Source organism: Barbus barbus (genome assembly GCF_936440315.1).
Source record: "Barbus barbus genome assembly, chromosome: 35".
Classification (NCBI taxonomy): Eukaryota; Metazoa; Chordata; class Actinopteri; order Cypriniformes; family Cyprinidae; genus Barbus; species Barbus barbus.
The window spans coordinates 13,406,774-13,428,077 of record NC_136763.1 but is presented as its reverse complement, the minus strand read 5'-3'; the positions used below and the strand labels follow the sequence as shown (position 1 = coordinate 13,428,077).

General features: G+C 38.6%; 1 protein-coding gene across 1 annotated transcript; it reads left to right on the top strand.

Annotated features, from left to right (window-relative positions):
* Window positions 1-511: 511 nt before the first annotated feature.
* Window positions 512-20,932, top strand: LOC306854697 (uncharacterized protein). Its single transcript, XM_079392903.1, has 7 exons — window positions 512-735; window positions 11,809-11,922; window positions 12,293-12,355; window positions 15,748-15,918; window positions 16,766-16,955; window positions 18,859-19,668; window positions 19,927-20,932. Exons 1-7 carry the CDS (start codon window positions 703-705, stop codon window positions 20,157-20,159), a joined length of 1,614 nt encoding a protein of 537 aa, XP_079249029.1. The 5' UTR covers window positions 512-702; the 3' UTR covers window positions 20,160-20,932.
* Window positions 20,933-21,304: the final 372 nt, after the last annotated feature.

Here is a 21,304-nt window from a genome sequence, read left to right as displayed (position 1 = left end):
GTTCCACAATGAAACTCAAATATGCAACTCTGCTGTATGCCTTCAGAAAAGTCATTGCACAAGTTGAGACAAGAAAACGTTTATGCTTAACTTTCCCTCTAACCATGTATTGTTTCTCACGAATAAAAGCAAGTCTTATAGGGTTTGAAGTGACTTGAGAATGAGTAAATGATGAAATGTTTTTTGGGCTGAATCATACCTCCAAATACATCTTTCACAAGAAAACTGTTTCTCTCAATGGAAACCTAGCATTTAAAACATCATTACAACTTGTAGAATGAGCAGATGATTTGGTACCCCCATTGGATTTTAAACTTATGCTCAAATGTGACTTTTGAGAGGACTTATATTGGTCTGGGGGAGCTAAAACTTCTTTCATCAATAAAATGAAAGGATGTTGGAATGATCTGAGTGAAGAAAAAGTGAGAGGTATTTTCATAAGCTCAACAGTGGAGGAGGAGGTCTTTCCCACAGCTCCCTTTATTGGTCCACCATAGACATTCACCCTCTCAAGGTGGCACGCCTCAACTGTTTCACACGCAGATCCGTTTCAAGAGCCATTCATATCTGGACGCGTGAAGCCCACCGAGATCTTTGGAGGAGCAGACACTGTCTTCATTAGGATCAAACGCAAAACAAAAAGACTAATCCAATGAATCTACATGTGGACTTCATTGCTTTCTATTTGCTCAGGTCAGCCAGATGAACACACACATAACAGCCCACAAAGCCAAGGTAGGTCTGCTGCTCTCCTTTGACATAGGCTTGTTGCTTAAGGAATGTGTTGAAGTGAATGTTCGTGTCATATGAAAATTGAAGTTCGTCGATTTTCTTTTTAAAACAAGTTTCAATTTCTGCTTCTGCGTGATTAATAGATAACGTTAGATTGATGTGTAGAATGAGGTTTGTTTAATGTCAGATACAATCTCTGAAGAGCCTTGATTTGATCTCCCTCTTGTGAAACTTGAGAACATTGTTTTCCTTTCTTGTTGGACCTTTTCCCATAGATTTCTTGATTCATGGCCATCAAACTATTTCAGTGTAAGAAAGCCAAACCGTTAAAGAACTGTGGGCAAATTTCATGATACATGGAACACGCAGAAGAAAACTGGACTGTGAAATGTAATTGCTTCTTCTTAGGCAACTGCTGAGTGAAAAAATCGCTACTAGTTATTCTGGCTATATTGTTGCTATGCCCACTCTTATTCCTTTTTTGGGGGGGTTCACACATACAAGTGATTTCATACAGCCATTTAAGATCAGGTAATGGAAACATTCGATTTATGGGTTCTTTATTCTTCTTACCTGTTATCACATGCTTTATTGGCTAGATAACCCATGACTTCCAAGATATGGCAGGAAACACTATTTCAGTAGTTTTTTACAGTTGTGTTATTAAAGCTGTTTTATTGCTTTGATAAATAAGTAACTAAATGGTGTATGGTATTACATTTTTTGTCTTGTTTAATAACATTACTATTTTTGGACTTTAAATTTGAACGATATGTTTAATAGGATGTTCAGTACCCTGAAACAAAAATATTTTAAATTATATATATATATATATATATATATATATATATATATATATATATATATACTGTATATACGGGTAGTTGACGTATCAATGTCGTATGGTGTGACGAAAAAAAAAAACTAACATTGAAGATAAACCTCTCTCATGCTATTTGTAACTCTAAGATTCTAAGAATGAAGATAAATTTTTTTCTCATGCTATTTGTATGTTAAGTTTTTTTTCTACATTTTTTCTATGTCACACCATAGGACACCAATTTTTATTTGTCAACTACATATATACATATATATATATATATATATATATATATATATATATATATATATACAGTGCCCTCCATAAGTATTGGAAAAGTAAAGACAAAATTGCTCTGTTTGCTGTGAAGTCAAGACATTTGCAAATATGATTAAAAGATGAATATGAGACAAAACTACAGAATGTCACATTTTATTATTAGCCGTTTCAACACATACATGTTTTACCAAATAAAAAGAACAGCACTTTTAGAGTTCATCCCACTCATTGATGTGAGCATAAGTACTGGGACAGTTGGACATAAGGCAGATATAAAAGATTAAAAGCTATTTATATTTAGTTGCAGATCCCTTGCGCACAATCACAGCAGTGACCCATAGACATCACCAGACTCTTGGTCTCATCCTTTGAAATGCTTTCCCCAGCCTTTAATGCAGCCAATTCTAATTGTTGCTTGTTTTGGGGAGTTTCTGCGTTTACTCTCCTCTCCAGCTGGTGAAATTCATGTCCAATCGGATTTAAATCTGGAGATTGACTTGGGCAATCTAAGACTTTCCATTTATTCGCCCTTATAAATTCCTTGACTGAACTGGCAGGGTGTTTTGGGCCATTGTCCTGATGCAATATGAAGCACAGTTTTGTACCCTTTCAAATTAATTATGCTACTGTCATCATGCATTAAGTCATCAGTAAAGTTGAGAGGGCCTGTTCCAGAGGCAGCCATACATGCCCATGCCATGACACCACCTCCACCATGCTTTACAGATGAGGCTGCATGCTTGAGATCATTGCAGTTCCCTTTTTTTTCCACATTTTTGCTCTCCCATCACTTAGATAAAGGTTAATCTTTGTCTCATCGGTCCACAAACAGAGTTCCAAAACTCTTCTGGCTCACCTTTGTGCTTTTTTGCAAACTCTAATCTTGCCTTTCTATTTTTGGTGCTGGTCAGAGGTTTGCATCTTGCTGTGTAGCATTCATAATTCTGTGTCAAAGTCTCTTGAGGACAGTAAATTGTCAGAGCATCACCCCAGCTTTCTGGAAGTTGTTGGTGATTTTACAGACATGTCTTTTAGGATTCATTATCACAGCTTTTATTATTTGTCTGTCGTCAACTACTGTTGTTTTCTCAGCCGATCAATTCGTTGTTGGTTGTTGGTGGTTTCCACTCTTGATTTCTCCATGCCCTTTTTTTTTGCTAGAGCTCTAACTGACTTCCTCTTTTCTTTTAGCATCCAAATTGCTTGCTTTTCTCTCAAAGTCAGCTCCCTCGTCTTCATCCTGGTTTGTGTGTCTCATCATCGAATGTAAGATTCAGAATGCAGAAGTAATGGATATAACTGATACGACACATTCTCTGCTTTTAATATCTGAAGAATTAGTGCAACAGGACACAGCTGATCACTTAGAAAGACCTGTGAGGCAACTGTTCCAATACCTATGCTCACACCAGATAGAGGGATGAAACTCTAAAAGTGCTCAACTACTTAGCTGGTAAAATATCTATGTGTTGAATCACCCAATAATAAAATATGACATTCTGTAGTTTTGTCTCATATTCATCTTTTAATCATATTTGTAAATGTCTTGACTCCACAGCCAACAGAGCAATTTTGTCTTTACTGTTCCAATACTTTGGAGGGCACTGTATATACGCTTTGAATTTTATATTTACTAGTATATTCATTTTCAACACTCTTAACAATATATTTAGTACATTTAATTGTCGGAGACATTCAACATACTGAAGAATATATTTATTCATATATTCATTTCCAACATTTGATATTCATTTATTAAAGATATAGATGTTAATATAGCAAATAGAAAAACTGCAATAGTATTATTTTTACTGTAAAATGTACCCCAATAATCTTAATAAAAGCCCATAAAAGTATCTACATATTTGACAAAAATCGAAAAGCATTAAATGGCAACAGACTGTCTGAACTTCTTTGAAAATTTATTTGGTGATTTTTTCATTTTATTGCCTAGTTAAGCTAAATTTGCTTGCCACCCTGACATAAAGCCAATTAAATTTAACCTGAGACAAACTATTTGCAGTTACTTGTCATAAATTAGCCTTGTTAAGCACTTTTTTTACTGTCTCCGATAAGGCAGAGCTGAAGAAGCTTGTGAGGTTTTGTCAAGATGTTGTTAACATGCTGTCTGGCTTTTATCAAACTCAAAGAGGTTGACGTAAAGCATCACATATGCTATACACATGACTGTGTCCATTTAGCTCTCCTGTGGAGACAAGCTTTGATGACTTTGAGCAACGATCTAGTCATCTATTTCTTGTTTTACTGATCTGCTCAACATCAGAACAGTTTTATAGTTTCACACCAGAGATTTATGAAATTTGCTTTTGTGTTCTGAGAGGTAAGGAGGTACTTATGCCCACGTTATGGCTTTACTATTTGTTGTATATAGTATTGCAACATTACATGATAAGTCCCTATTGCATAAACAGTATTGCATAGATCAGAGGATCAAAAAATGCAATGAATATGAATTATAAACATAAGGTTTTCAGGTTAAACTGAGGTTCACGAGTTCACACTTACATATATTTAGCACAAGTAAGGTAATGCGTATTTGGCGAGTATAGTGTATGTGTATGTGTAGTTGGCGTGCTGTCCTGGGGAAGGGCTCCAGGCTCAGGAATGGCCCGAACCCAGAATACCCCCTAAAAAGCAATTGAGTTGGACAGCCGCCAGACTAAGAATCCCCCAAATACGCACTAAGATCTGGCAGGAGCTGGTTTTGAGAAGTTGCTTGTATGGTAGTCCGAAGGTTGCGTGCTAGGCGTAGGATGGGCAGGGAGGTCTCGAACCAATGCTCAACAGTGGGCTCACTGTTTTGGAATGAGTGAGCCCTACCGGCCGATGGAGGAGGAGCAGCGTAATTGTGGCCCTGACCAGGGGAGCCCGAGTTGCCTTGAGTGGAGCAGCTCACGGAGTCGGCGTACGGGCCCTGCTGGCCGTTAGCCCCTGCTAATCAGAGGACAGAGGGCGGGCAGCTGACCGAGAGGGCCCATGAAGCCTCCGACTGGAGATCAAGACTCTGGACGTCGGCCGAGTGGGTCCTATCAGCTTGACAGGTAAAAAGAGTTTGGGACGTCCGACAAGGAGGACTCTCGCGACATCCGACAGGATATCAAGACTCACGGCATCGGCTGGATAAGCCTCGCTTGCGTGCAGCAAGTATAGGCGTCAAACGGCTGGGCCTCACTGACCGTCGGACGGAAGGTAAGGTTGGGTGGCTGGGAGACTCTTGCCGACTTCCAACAGGAGATCAAGACTCGCTGTGTCGGACAGGTAAGTCTCACAGACCGTAAAATGGATAGGGTAGTTAAGTCTGGCTGGGAGGCTCTCGCCGACGTCCGACTGGAGATCGATGCTCACAGCGTTGGATGGGTAAGCCTCGCCGGCCGTAGGATGGAAAAGGTAAGGTTGTCTGGCCGGGAGGCTCTCGCGGCATCCGACGAGAGATCAATACACGCTGCATCGGATGGTTAAGCCTCGCCAGTGGCAGACTGAAAGCCAAGATTGCTTGGCCGGATGGCTGCTTTAGCGTTCAACTGTGGTTCGATACTCGCGGCGCGAGCGGGTAAGCATCACCGGTAGTTGAAAGAGAAACATATTCTGAAGGCTCTTGTCGCATCCGATGGGAGTTCAATACTCGCGGCATCGGACGGATAAGCTTAGCTGGTAGTCGGACGGAGAAGCAAGGTTGCTCGACCGGGAGGGTCTCGCCGATCTCCGACTAGAGGTCAATACTCACGGCATCAGACGGGTAAGCCTCGCCGACCGTGGGATGGAAAAGGTAGGGGTTGTCTGGCGGGGAGGTTCTTGCGGCATCCGACGGGAGATTAATGCTCACTGTGTCGGATGGTTGAGCCTCGCCGGTAGACAGACTAAAGGGCCAAGGTTGCTTGACTGAGAGGCTGTTGTAGCGTTTGTCGGGAGTTAAATACTCATGGCACGAGTGAGTAGGCATCACTGGTTGTTGAAAGAAAAACATATTCGGAAGGTTCTTGCCACGTTCGACGGGAGTTCAATACTCGCGGCATCGGATGGATAAGCTTAGCTGGTAGTCAGGTGGAAAAGGTGAAGTTTGCTCGGCCGGGAGGCCCTCGCCAGCATTCGACTGGAGATCAATACTCGCGTCGTCGGACTGGTAGGCCTTGCCGGTTGACGGACTGAAAGGCCAAGATTGCTTGACCGGAAGGTTCTTGCCACGTTCGACTGGAGTTCAATACTCACGACATGAGCGGGTAAGCATTACCGGTAGTTGAACGAAAAACATATTCGGAAGGCCGTGTTCGATGAGAGTTCAATACTCGCAGCATCAGGCGGATAAGCGGCGCTGGTAGTCGGACAGGTTAAGCCAAGATTTGCTCGACAAGGAAGCTCTTGCAGCATCTGACGGGAATTCAATACTCACTGCATCGGATGGTTAAGCCTCGCCAGTAGATGGATTGAAAGGGCCAAGATTTGCTTGACTGGAGGCTGTTGTCGCGTTCGAAGGGAGTTTAATACTCACAGCATTGAATGGATAAGCTTAGCTGGTAGTCAGGCGGGAAAGACGAAGGTTTGCTCGGCCGGGAGGCTCTCGCCGACATTCGACAGGAATTCAATAGTCACGGTGTCAGATGGGTGAGCCTCGCCGGTAGTCGACAGAGAAACGTATTTGCTCCACTGGGAGCGCTCTTGGAGCATCTGACAGGGAGTTCAATACTCAGGCTAATTTGAGTTGGCTAAAAGGGAAGATGCTATGAGGATTGTTTGCACAAATGTTGACAAATCCAATAAGCTGCTTCTGATAACGCGTCGAAAATCTTGGTGCTGCTTGCGTTCGAAAGTTAAGCATACGACAAAATAGGATTTCCTGTGATAGCGTAGCCCAAATATATGCCATGAATCTGGATGGATAGGCATGGCTTTGGAAGCGGAGGTGATGTCGACTTTTGACAGCCAGGTGCTGAGACCCAAGATTTTATCAAATGGATTGCCTGATCAATGTCCTACTATTGTGAGAGAATTCGTTGTGAGGAAATCGAGGCGTTTATTAGGGATGTGCACATCGATGCTGAGTATCGATATATCGATACTCAGAAGCTTTTAATTTGGTATCGATATTTTTTAAAAAGTATCGATATTTTAAATATATTTTAATAATTTCTGCATAACTAAATGTTTTAGCGCTGTGTACAGGATAATCGGTGACGCTTTGTTTATAAGACGTTACACCAATCAATCTGCGGCAGAATGTGAGCGATCATGTGTCTTTCAGCTAATTTACGTACTCAACACACGCAAGTCGCACACTTCCGCATTACAGAATGGCACGATGGCAGAGAGGAAACGTAGCGTGGTGTGGTGCTACTTCTCATCAGTAGAAAAAAATATTGCACAATGCAATATTTGTGATAAGAATGTCGTACACAGCAACAATACAAGCAACCTTTTTAAACACTTACAGACAACACACCCTGAAACTTATAAAGAAGCGGAACAAAAACAAGCTGCCCAGTGTTCCTCTGCTCAGTCTCCCTCTGTCCGACAGAAGACGTTACAGGAGAGTTTTAAAGGAGGCAAACCCTATCCAGGTACAAAGAGCAGAGTAATTAGTTAACCTATGAACTGTACATACACACACACACACACTCTCTCTCTCTCTCTCTCTCTCTCTCCCGTTACCATTAGGTGAATAAGAATAAATATAAATGTGTGTGTGTGTGCAGTGTGTATACAGAGTGTGTGTGTGTGCAGTGTGTATATACAGAGTGTGTGTGTGCAGTGTGTATATACAGAGTGTGTGTGTGCAGTGTGTATATACCATAGACTGTAAATTAGTCAGAGGCGAAATCGGCTGAAACCAAAAAATGTTAACATGTTGCTTTTCTTAAACGCTAATCTACAGCTCAAAGATTAGTAAATCTTTATCAACAATTGCTGTAATCTTACAGTGTTGTCCTGAGCATTGCTAAATACTACAAAAATGTAGAAAGTTGAAGATGAAGAAAAAATATCTTTAAAATTAAGAAATGTGAAAGCACATTTTATGTTGTTGGTATTTTAGTTTATTTTATTAAGATTAATTTTGTGAGTTTTTTTGTAAAATATGTAGTTAGTAAACAGAATATTGAAAGAAAAAAACAAATAAGACTCACAAATAAGAAATAAGTGAAAATATGCAACATCTAGTTTATGTTGTTGGTATTGTTTATTTTATTAAGATTTCTGTTTAATCAATATTTTTGTAAGAAGGTTGTTTAAACATTTTGACTTATTTGTCAAATTAGCTTTTCTAATAAATTTGTTATTAATGGCCAGTATGTGTATGTAATTTTGTCTTTACATGTAATTATCTTTTTTTTTATTAATATTATTTTGAAAAATCACATTAACATTTAAAATAATAAGTGGTATCGATATCGGTATCGGTATCGTACAAAAATTTACAAAAAGTATCGGTATCGTATCGCATTCAAAAATTGTGGTATCGCCCATCCCTAGCGTTTATGCTTGAAATGGGGAGTTATTCAGAGCTGATAGATCGATTAGAAGGCATTTCTTACCCCGGAAATTTTCCTAGCAGCCACTCCAATGGGCTAATGCTGAGAATGCGGTCATTGAAAGGGCTGATCATGAACCCTCCTTTAATTGCACCGCCTATAGGGGAAAGGTCGAACAAATTATAACGGTGAAACGGCTGAACGTAATGAAAAACTCAGAAAAATGGCAACTTTTGATGTCCACGTTCAATGATTTACAATTGTTGCAGCATTTCTATCATAAAGAAATGGCCAAATATTAAAGATTAAGTAGACATTTGAATTAAAGTATTAGTTCACTTTTAAAAAAACTTTTGCTGATAATTTACTCACCCCCATGTCATCCAAGATGTCCATGTCTTTCTTTCTTCAGTCGAAAAGAAATTAAGGTTTTTGATGAAAACATTTCGCCATAAAATGGACTTCATTGGGACCCAAACGGTTCAAGGTCCAAATGACAGTTTCAGTGCAGCTTTAAAGGGCTTTAAACGATACCAGACGATGAATAAGGGTCTTATCTAGCGAAACGATCGGTCATTTAAAAAATAAATAAAAAAGTTTGTAGGCGGAAGTACCGAGTCAGTAGGCTTTTTAATATTAAAACACCCAGGATACGCACAAATGGGCATTTTAAACTATAAACTGACACAAAGACATTTGAATATGTGTATATGGTCCTCCTTCCGCACATTTGTAAACACTGACTCGGTACTTCCACCTAAGTCAACCGTGACCTTTTCAACGTCATTGCGTATTACGTGACGTCGCGAACTCGCATCACAGAACAGAGCAAGGCAAGCATTTGTGCTTATAAAACTTAAACTTTTTTATTTATTTTTGAAATGACCGATCGTTTCGCTAGATAAGACCCTTATTCATCGTCTGGTATCATTTAAAGCCCTTTGAAGCTGCACAGAAACTGTCATTTGGACCTTGAACCGTTTGGGTCCCAATGAAGTCAATTTTATGGAGAAATGTTTTCATCAAAAACTTTAATTTCTTTTCGACTGAAGAAAGAAAGACATGGACATCTTGGATGACATGGGGGTGAGTAAATATCAGCAAAAGTTTTTTTAAAAGTGAACTAATCCTTTAAGAGTTGTTTAGCCGAATGGGGATTAGATCGCACAGTGACAAGTAGACGATTGTTGGGCCACTGGAGTCCTCTGTAGGCTTTGATGTAATGCGTATGCATGTTATATTGTTTGATACATTTTATTAAGTTTGTTCAGCGGAACCATAAGTTATTTAACTTTTGAAACTTCATTCGAAACGATTATTATGGCCTATTGTGGCCTGCAATGCATCTGTTACCCAATTGCTCATTAGTGATGGCCTTGGATGAGGGGTCTATGCCCGCACCTGCCGGGATCCGTGCTCGGATATTGTAAGCCACTAGCGGTGGCTCCGAGGCAACAGCATTTGGTGGGACGGGCAGTGACGTTGCTGTAAAAGAGGATATTGTGACTTTAAATGAAGTAGAGAGCTGAGAGGGAGAGGAGCAGGGGCCCAAATTTCAGGCAGCCTCACGTGTAATATCGGCCTCTGGGGCTTGATGTGGGAAACTGATGGAAGCAAAAGAGAAAAGGGAGTAAAGAAAAGATGTGTGGGTCTGTTGCGAGCAGAGGCAGCCTCGCGCTTGCTTCGCCTGCCACAGCTGTAGGCCACAGGAAGGGAGTCCTGAATAATTTGAGAAGCCTGCTCTGCTAGCGGAGGTAGCCTCGCGCTAGTGTCTGCTACGGGAGCTGGAGGCCACTGAAAAAGAAAAAAGGGGGTTATTAGTAGCGGGAGAAAAAAGACTGAGATGTGTGGGCCTGTGTTGCAACCGGAGGCAGCCTCGTGCTTGCTTCTGCTGCTGCAGCTGTAGGCCATGGGAAAATGGTTTGCGACTTTTAACTGAACGTGCTGGAATGTCCAGGTTGCCTGTAGTGTTGCCGACTTCTCGGACTACCCTAGCAACTTTTTTCAAGCAACGAATGTACCGGCCTTTTCTTTTTTTTTGTGGCAACCTTGAAATAGTGGTAAGTGATAAAAGGCATGCGTTTTTCTTTTAGCCACGCAAAGGCAAGAAAAGTATTGAAACATGTATTGCCTAGCAGTACGCGCTTCACGTATGTATTAAGTTGCACTTCTTAAATAATTGTTTATTTATGATGCACCTTAATTTTTTATTAATATTTAAACTTATTATATTAATAAGTTTGTACCTAAGATTGTTAATCTGTTGGTCCACTGTGACCAACAGCGAAACTTCCTCTTCCACTGTTGATCTTATCCATAAAACAAATTAATCTTATCCATCTTATCTATCCATTTATCGAAATGCAATGTGTAGATTAAATATTGGTAAAAATGCTGGTGACAAATGCAGAAAGTTTGAGTAATTCCAGTGTGTATTCTAGCACTTTGAGTTATGGTAACATACGATGTTAACATGCAGTGATATCGCGACACCCTTTAACAACTTTTAGCAATGAATTACCTGCCATTAGCGTTCTTATCTGAAAATTATTTGGCAACATTGGTGGTCTGCGCCGCTAGTGGTAGCCGCCCGTCTCGCGTTAGCATCTGTTAAACAGAAGCTAGAGGCCCGGCTGCATACGGCGCTGTGGTCGGGAGAGCCGCGGTGCAGGCTGAGCCGAAGCGAGAAGCGAGTGAGGCTTTGCTGCGGTGAGAACTGGGGCGCGGCCCAGGCTCGTTGAAGGCCTGCTGCTGTGACCTGACGCTAGCGGAGACGACGCTGGTGTCGAGCGAGGCGAGTTCGGAGCTTTTCAGGATCTATTGGCCGCCTTAGATTTAGGAGTGAGGTTGCAGCCGTGGCTGGCGGAGAAAGACCGATCACTTGCGAAAACTTGACACTACAGCAGCTCTTCGTCGTCGTCACCTTGTCTAATGCACTCAACCAAGCGTTCTAACCACGACCTCGCGTCCGCAGGTGGGATTTAATTTAATGATATTCTAATGGGCCACATTGTGATATCACAAAACCCTTTTTGGAAAACAACACTGGCTCTGGTCCAAACGAGCTGTTCGTTGTAGTTCTTGAAAATGAATTTTTTTAAAAACTAAATTTCTCCCTTTGGAGTGGACTTTGAGATTTGTAACTTTGTAGATCTTTTTTTTATGGCCAAACATACACACTACACTGACTAAAATTCAAAAATTGAAAAAGCACAATAGGACCCCTCTAACATGGGGGGTCTATAGGATTGACTCCCTTTTAGAGATTCTTGTGGCCAGCCTTTGAATTGCAGTTTAAATCACTTCCATTTTGAATTCAACAGAGAGACTGGAAGGTTGCTGCTTGGTTCCCACTCAAAGGGGAAACTTGGATATTATGTAAATGTCTTGACATGACCTTAAAAATGAGACAATAAAATTAAATAAATAATAATCTGCTTTATCTATGCAGTTGTGTTTTTTTGTAATTAAAACTCAATCGTTTTGTGCTTTTAGGTAAGGCATCTGTGCTTCTTCCTTATCCTGGGCTTTCATTTGGTGTATGCTGGTGTGCCAGGTCCATGTAAGCACTCTGTCACCCAGGACCATCTCTTGAATTTAAGACGTCTGGTAAGATACGCTGCTTTTAGCAGTAAATCACCTTGTGGACTGAACTAAATGTACTTGTATTATAAAATTATACAGAAAAGTATTTATTACGCTTACGCTTTGTTATAAAATCCCACAGCTGTCTGTAATGTTCACACATAAATGATTTGGATAGTTTGAGTGCTACTAGTATTTTGGCACTCTGTCTTTCTAAATGAATGGCAGCACACTAAATAGTGCTGATATTCTAAATGCCATCTAACGGGAAAAAGTTGCATAAGTGTGTCTGGCCTCTTTTAAAGCCTCTATTAAAATTTATTCTGATATTGTTAAATATGAGCTAAACATATGGAAAACTATGATTTTTCACACTGAATGCTTTCTTTTGCAGATGAAGAACCAGTTGCAAAATGGTTGTTCAATAACTTACACCTTCACTGAGCGCCAGAACCTGGTATGCACATTTTCACTTTTTTCATGTAATGGCAGGTATAGATTATTAGCCTTCCTATGGGTATTTCAACGGTTATGAACAGCATATGAAAGACCCTGATGTGGTTGTTGACATTCTGGTATAATAGATCTTCCCACCAAGCCACAAAATCGGACATTGATCTGAAACAGATGTTTCATAAGATCATGTTTTACAAAAGAGAGTCAGCAAAACCATGTGATGCAAATGTTATGCTATTTAAGCAACTCAACAGTCATAACTACTGTATATATACTACTGTATATATACATACTGTATACATACATACAGGCACAAAAACTCCATTAATTTTTGGAACATCACTGTACAGTTTGCACAAGCAGAAGCTCAGTTCTTTAGGGAAATGATCCTGGAGGTCACTATTATGTGGTCGTGTCTCTCAGCAGCTCAGCTGCAGAATGAGGAATTGAGATTACTACAACATCCTCCTGAGCAAAATAAATAAACAGCTTTGAGAGCCTCTTTAAAAGAGACTTTTGCCCTGTCTGAATCTACAATCCCAGTGAGTCAGAACTCATGAATCATGTGCTGTCTCTTGGTGATCACCCTTTTTTTCTTCTTTTTTTTCTAGAATGGCTCTTGTTTTAAGATTCAGATTGCTTCTAGTATTTTATCTTGTATGATAATATGTCTACTTCCAATGCCCCTTTTCGATTTTATTTTATTTTTGTTGTTACACACTTTAAAGTGTGTAGGGAAGATTGCAAGTGTATGTTTAAAATGAATGTGACTGACATTTCCAATAGTATTTGGTTTTTCACTGGGCACTTAATCCCGTTGGTTTTGGACTTTATACAGACACTTACTGGCATGAATGCATGAAGTTTAATTACTGTTTGCCATTTTTTGTTAGTAACTAACTGGTTGGTTACTAACAAACCAACCAGTTAGTAACTAACTGGTTGGTTGTTTGTTTTGTTTTGTTCCTTCATCCCTTCTTGCGGTATTCCTTTTGAGTTGTTCTTTAATAATCACATTTATATACACTGCCAAAGTTCAAAGGTTTGGGGTCAGTAATTTTTTTTTTTTTTTGTTTGTTTTCAGTTTTATTCTGTAAGAATTCATTCATAAATATATATATAATTATCTCAAATAAATTCAGTTTGTTTTAACTTTTTATTTTTATATATATTTATTTTTTAAATAAGGCCCATCTGTTTTCAACATTGATAATAATAAGAAATGTTTCTTGAGCAGAAAATCAGCATATTTCTTTCAAAAATCATCCCGACCCCAAACTTTTGAACAGTTGTGTATCTAATAAATAAATGTGTTTATGCATTTTTTTTTTAAAGTGTATGTATGTGCTGGGGTTTGTTTTGGCATTTGGCAGCTGTGGTCGCTGTATGTTTGTGCTTAAGGTCCAGCTGTTTGTTCTCGCTCGCTGTTTGTTGTGTCTGTGGTACATTATATATATTGTGTCTGTTGTTATATTATTTAGTTGGCTTGTTTTGTATAAAAAGTGTAAAGTGTAAAAGTGTAAAATTTTGTGTAAAGCCTCTCTAGCACTGAAAGCTAAATGGACAAGCAGACAGTTGAGCATAGTCTACTTGCTCACCTGGTCTAGAGCCCCGAAATTGTTTTGAATTCATTGTTCAGGGCCCCAGATTCTTAACATGGCCAAGGGAGTTTTTGGTGGAGGTGTGAGATGGTTGCACACTTATAATAACTATTTAAGAGATAACGAGCGAAGATGTTGCTGTATCCTGTAAGTTTGATGTTGTCAGTATATAACAATCTAGTCTTCAAGTCTTCCTCTCATTTATCTTTCACATTATTTACTAAATGTGTTTATTAGTCGGCCTTGGACAAAAGAGTTCTGGTCAATTTAATTGTTAAGGAGAAGTGGTTCAGATTTTTCCAATTGGACAAGATTTGTCAGTACCTTTATAAAGAAGCTAGCAATTATAATGTAAATCCTTGTTTCTTGAGGTTTCATCTTTCAGTTTACACAAAATCTTAAAATAGCATGCAAACGTATCACCTTTTGACAGTGTGAATATGTCATGCCTTATGAAGTTCTTCACATTCTTTAGCACCAGGAATAAAAAGTAATCAAATTAAGTAATTTTTTTACTGATTGTTGAGGTAAAGAGAGTGTTTTTAAAGGCTTCTAAACTCTCAGCATGGTGTGTGTGAAGTGTGAAGAGGAACATTATTTTGAAGGAGACAAAATAATGAAACTGTTGTAACGTGCTTTTGGAAATTTACAAGGCCATCAGTCATGTTAAGAGTTTGAAAGATCACTGCTTGAAGACTGCTCTGGACACAGATGTGTTTTGGGAACCCTGCGATTCAGCAGGAATGGTTCATATATGCCAGATGTCCCTTATATTTGAAGAATGCATCTTGAATCAGTATCTGTGAGAGTGGTGGTAACAGATGAAGTGACCATTCAAAAATTTCAGGCGCAAAAATTAAGCAAGCGAGCAATAATTCTGCTGTAATTGTGTGCTTGACCAAGTCACTTATCCCTGAGGGGACTTTCCCTGCTATATGTGTGAAACTACGAAACGTTTGTATGGATAAATAGCTCTACTTGACTCAAATACTAGACAAGAAAACCTTTGCACGAAATGTAAATGAAAAACAAATAAACTGGTAAATTAAATGAATTAAAAGAATAGTTAACCCACAAATGACAATTTACTGAAAATGTATTTCACCCTCAGGCCATCCAAGATATAGATAAATTTGTTTATTCTTGAGAATGAGAGTCCAAACAGCTGGTTAAAACATCACAATAATCCAGTCCATCAATTAATGTCTTGAGAAGTGAAAAGTTGCTTATTTGTTGGAAACAAATCCACCATGAAGGCATTTTAAAACCTAAAAAGTCACTTCTCATTAAAACTCTGGTCAATAATCCATTATAACACTTCCTCCAGTTATGGATGGCCTCGTATTTCAAGTTACAAATGGATTAATGATGGATTTGTTTCGTACTGTAATTTTTTAAATCAGCTACTTGGACTCTCATTCTGATGGCACCCATTCACTGCAGAGGGTCCATTGAGCAAGTGCTGTTAGGTAAAGACTATTTTTATTTTAGGGAATGCAGCGTACATTTCCTCCATTTGTATGAAAGAAAAGGTCCAGCTGGCCAGATGTACATACTGTATACCCTTCTTTAGAGATCTGAGAGACCCCATCAGCATTCAAATGGAGCACAAGCTCCACGAGCAGGTTTGATATGAAGCATGAAATTGGAAAGCTTGTATTACAATAGGAATAAAAAGTCACAAAATATACTCTAAAAGAAACACATATTGTGTGACCCAGATCTGAAAAACATCAGTGTGTGTGATAATATCAAATGTTCATTGTGGTTGTCATATGTTTGTGTGTTCCAGAGTGTTGTGTGTTATGTTAAAGCAGCATTCCCTCACATACTGGAGCTGCTCAACACCCAGTTCAGATATGCTAAGGACTCGGACAATTACCGTTATACTAATTCACTGAAGAATTTGATTTACAACATTTACTCCCAGAGATGCATCCCTCCAATCAATGAGGAGATTGAAGTAAGTCCATCTGTTTGAGAGCAGTGGTACCTAAAATTGTCTATTAGTTATAAATATTATGGAAGAAGATTTTTGTCTTTTACTTATGTACATTTTCAAATGTTAATGTATTTAACAGCATAAATAATCCCATGTCTTTTCAATGACAAATAACAAAATATCTAGCAGCTTTATTTAAGAAACAAGCTAGAGGAAACATTAGGCATTTTGTTGTATGTACATAAATTTGAGATGTAAAAAGTTCCAAGAGGAAAAAGTCTTGGCGAGTAGCTAGTGGTTTTGGCAACAACGGTCAATGTTCTTTATTAAAATAGATTTTCTTGCATTAGTGTTTGACTGTATTGAAATGTTTTATAACATTATTTTGTTAAGTTAACCACTGCCAGCATGAAGTTAATTGGACCACATGCTTATAATGTAATCTGTATCAGCCACATAAATATTTTCTATTACAGTATGTCTTAAAAAAAAAAAAAGTCCAGAGGAAACCTTTCCAGTTGCAGTCCTAATTAAATCACAGATAAATGCCATGGTGGATCATATGTCTTTGTCTACTCTATTTTTAAAACAAAGTCAGACAGTTTGTTGTATTTGGCAGCACAAGGAAAACCAGTGTATATCATAAAGCTATTTTTATATATCATGGAATGTTTCCCAAACATTATAAAATTGTTTTAACCTCAAAAGACAACGGATATGTTATTAAATGGTCTGTTTGAATGAAAATATTTGAATTAAAATCATTTTACAATGGCCCCTAGCCTACAACTTGCTTTCCCTCTTGTTAGGGTTCAGCCTGATTATGCTGAAAAAAAAACAAAAAAAAAACATGTTTTACACCCTACAGGATAGCCCAAAGAAGTTCATAAGCACCCACATGACTGTGCCCAGGGCAGCTTTGGAGAAAGCTGAGGAAGTGATTCGCATGTATATGGGTCTGATGATTCAGAGCAACAAGCCTGTGGACTGGAACTGTGAGGAGGAGTATACAGAAGATTACCCAGAATCCACCACTGAACCTCTCAGCCAAACAGCAGGTAGCACAACTGCTAAGTCCAGCAATCATCTGAAATGAAACGCTCGCAAGATTGCAAGAGCTTTTATGCAACAGTTAACAAGTTAAAGAACAAGTTTGCCAAGTTGGTCCCACTTTATATTAGGTGGCCTTAACTATGTACTTACATTTAAATTAATCATTTGATACAATGCACTTATTGTGTACATACTTGTATTTATAAAATATATAATTTGTATATTTAATCTGTAATTAATTTCTGTAATTACATTTATGGTTACACTGTTGACACATCCCTTACACTTTAACCCACCCTTAAACCTACCCATACTACCAAACCTGTCCCTAACCTTACCCGTATCCCACTTCAATAGCAGCAAAAGTGTTTTGCAATATAATGTTACATTATAAGTACAATATACTTATTTTTTTATCTAAGTACATAGCACTTAAAGGGGTCATTGGATGCAAAATTTAAGTTGTTCGGACATAAATGTGTGTTGTGTCGACTCCAGTGCAGGGGAAGACAAGATGTCTCCGATTAAGCGATTGAGGCATTTTGTTGTTGGATATAATAATGAATAAAGCAGTTGTCATTTACTCCCGACATCTGAGCTGCTGAAAACGCAAAGGATTAAAGTTACTTTCGTTTTGAAGGGAATGCGCCGATCCCTGATCTACATAAAAATGTTTATGATCGCACAAATCATTCATGATCCAGCTTCATCTACAGAAGAAGTGAGTATAATGTTTTTTTATGAATCTTTGCAAATCACCTTTCCTAATAACATGCTAGTTAGCCAGTTTTGTGGCTGGAGTTTAAAGTCTTCTCATCACCCCACAGAAGAGAGGGGCGGGACCAGCAGAGTTCATTAGCATTTAAAGTAACATGGACTAAAATGGCTTGATGAAAACAGAGCTGATTTTGACAGGGTAAAGGTGTTTTTTACACTACCATTGAGAAATTTTAACCAAAGTATGTCATCTACTTTTAATTAAGACCCTAAAAAATCGTATCAACTTGTGGAAAATATGCATCCGATGAACCCTTTAAGGCTACCTAATATAAAGTGGGACTGCCAAGTTTAACTAACTTTGTATTGTAACAATGTTGGTAGTAAAATTTAACAATGTTCTAGCAAAAAGGAACCTCTATAGGCCCTTTTCTCTTTTATTAAAAGCCCATCTTGCTAACAGTCAATAACCCCTTTAAACCTGAGTAACTGACATTTTACACACAATATTGCCAGTTACTTAGTCTATTTTTGCACCACTTGTGAAAACTGTTTTATTTCAGTGTGTCTGTGCAGGTAGCACGCAGGAGGCACGAAATAGCTCAAACAGTCTTTAATGACAAAACACGGGATAATCCAACATAGGAGATGAACAAACACACGAACACAATGAGATAGTAACGAGTAGACCCGACAAAGGAAGACAGAACAAACAGGAACTTAAATGCAAGGGATCATTACAAAACACAGGTGGAAGGAATCATGATTAAACTAACAAGAAAAGGAACGTGACCAAAGGAAACAGAAACGGGCAAAACGGGTCCAAAACCCTGACAATATGAAGTTGAAGTAGAATCATTGAGCACCTCCGAGCAACACACCATAGTGGTGTTTCATTCCTGAATTAATCTGTGTTTAGTGGTCAGTAAATGATCTAAAAATGATAAGCAATCATTTGTTTCATTTTTGTATGAATCAGTGTTTTTGATCAAATTCAAACACAAAATGACTCAAAGTTTATCTGGAACACACAACACAGATAAGCAGTGTAATTCATTAAAATGAGGGAAGGAAATTGAAATGGAGCAAAAAGGCTTTCAAAATGAACCTCATTCGCAAAAGATTAGCAAAGTACAAGCTTATCTTACTTTAGTTTTGTTTTTATCATAATTTCCATTACATTTCCTCTAGGTGCCCCCGATTGCCCCTGCATTTGTCCAACGGTGAGCATTGGATCATCTAAGTCATCTGCATCCACAAGCCATTGGAATATTTACCCGGAATCTACTCCATCCCCACAAAGATCATCTTTTTCACCTGTGGAAACCTTGCAAACTAAACAATTCAAATCTCCTGTCTCAGTAACCAAACTGCAAACACTAGATCTAGGAACACCTGCCACGTGGAGATCAGAAGGAGATTTATCCAAATTCCTCTTTGGTAGCACTCCAGCTTTTCATGAAGAAACTTCAAATTCAGAGATGAACCATGTGCCATCAGATCTTTTCCCTTCATTTACAAATTTTCAGGATGTATTTCCAAGCAGAACTGACTCAAGTGTTGAGACAACCACCTCTGGCCCCTATCAAAGAATCACAAGCGATAGTACGCAGGACGATGTGGAGAAGAGCACGCCGCTTTTACTTGCCAAGAGGTCTTTAGATTCCAAAAGCCAAGAAGGACCATCCAGTTCCTATGTAAAATTATCACAGAACTCAGTTACTACAACATCTGAACCAGCATACAAAGAGATAAAGAGCACAGAGATAAAACACAAGCCTTTCCAAATGCTTCAACTGAGTAAACACATTGTACCAGTCACAACCACAGTTCTGTCTTCTTTGAAAGCAGCTGCACATTCATCAGAAGGCCTGAGTGCCCTTGTTGAACAGCCAGGTCATTTAGACAGCCTTCCTGAAAATTTCCAATCACACACCCAAAGTCCGGTGAGGGTGCCAATGAATTTCATGAGAACCATCCATGAGGCGAAGCTCAGCAAAGGTGAGGAAGTTGGATAGTAACAATGTTAATGTTGTATTATTTTTTGCACTATTCTGGTTTTTATTAATATTTTGAATTAGCATTTATTTCTCTATTTTCCATTTTCTTTTTAATTTGAGTAAAATTGTTGTGTGCTGTGTCATTAAGTGTAGTAGACATCAAACGTGTTTCTTGAGTAGAAGAATGCCTTCAAAGTCGCTTCAGTCATGTGTTATTAATTCTTTGATGATTCACCAAAGATGCCTTTGGTTTTCAAAGACAGCAGATCCCAGGAGGATGGGCAGGAGATGAAGGACCAGACGCATCCAGACAGAGACACAAAGAGGAACCCTGCCGCAGAACAATCCAGCAGTACAATCATTTCTTTTAGCACCGTGCTCATAATTACATTAGGGTGTGGTGGACTTCTGCTCATAACTGTCCTGTTTTACAGACAGCAAAAAGTAAGTGACTCGCAAGTCATTTTTGCTCTCCTGAGAAGACCCACTTAGAATGGCATCTAGGTCAGTTCTGGTCTGGAGAGAAACATGCTGTGACCAGTAGCCAAAACATATGCTGGTAACAAGCTTTGGTGGTCTTTTCAGCAGGGTGTCCCATGTGATCTCGTTCAAACAGAAAAATCAACATTATTTGATGTTTCCAGATGGAGTTAATTATTTATTCCAAACAAACAATATATCAGGAGACAATATCAGCAGGGTGCTTTTTCTCATTCTGTATATGGAATTATTATAATACATTTAAAAGACATCTTTTATTGCTCAAAAGGTGTCTACAACTAGGATAGAGTACTAGACATTACTGACCTGGCAGATGGTCCATTGGAAAATATTTTAAGCATTCTTCGCACGAACTAGATTTGACACATTCATCTTCTCTTTGCACATTTGGACTTGGCAAACTGACCACGTTGAACGGAAAATATCAATAATTCATAAAGAGAAGAGTTCTTTTTTCTTTCATGTCAGTTTAAGATTGTACTCATCTGGATATTCAAACACAAATATATATGGAGTGTAAATAAATAAATATATTCTCTATAAATACTGGATATGCAGAGTAATGTGTAGGAATGAAGCCACAGTCTTTTGTCTTTGTCAGAAGCAAATAATTAATCTAATGATTTGCTTGGCTCATATTGTTAAAAGGAACCTAATAACAATATATTTTGTTCGGTACCAATAAACAAATGAGTAAAACAGATGGGTGCTTTGTGGAGAACAGTCAACCTGAACAATGTGTTTGTCATTAAAACTACCCATTTACAACAAAACAGTCTCATGTTTGTTGGTTAGTTTGTTTCAGTTTGTTTTTTCCCGTCCCTGTCTTGACTCAGATGTGTGTTATTTTATTGCTTTCAAGTCACATGCTACTTCTCTCCTCTAACATATGACTTTAATTAAATAATAAATGTCAGGGCAGAAGTATGTGCAAAGAAATAGTTGACAAAAAAGAAAAGAAAAGAAAAGAAAATACTGCTGTTATTTACACCCTTGTTCCAAACCGTATACCATTGTAAGGACCAGTTTAATAATAGTTTCATGGCATCCACATGTGGCCTTATTTTGTGACAGAGCAACTGGGACAAGTTTTCCTTTTGTGCTTGAGGGTGAGTAAATGATGACAAACTTAAATT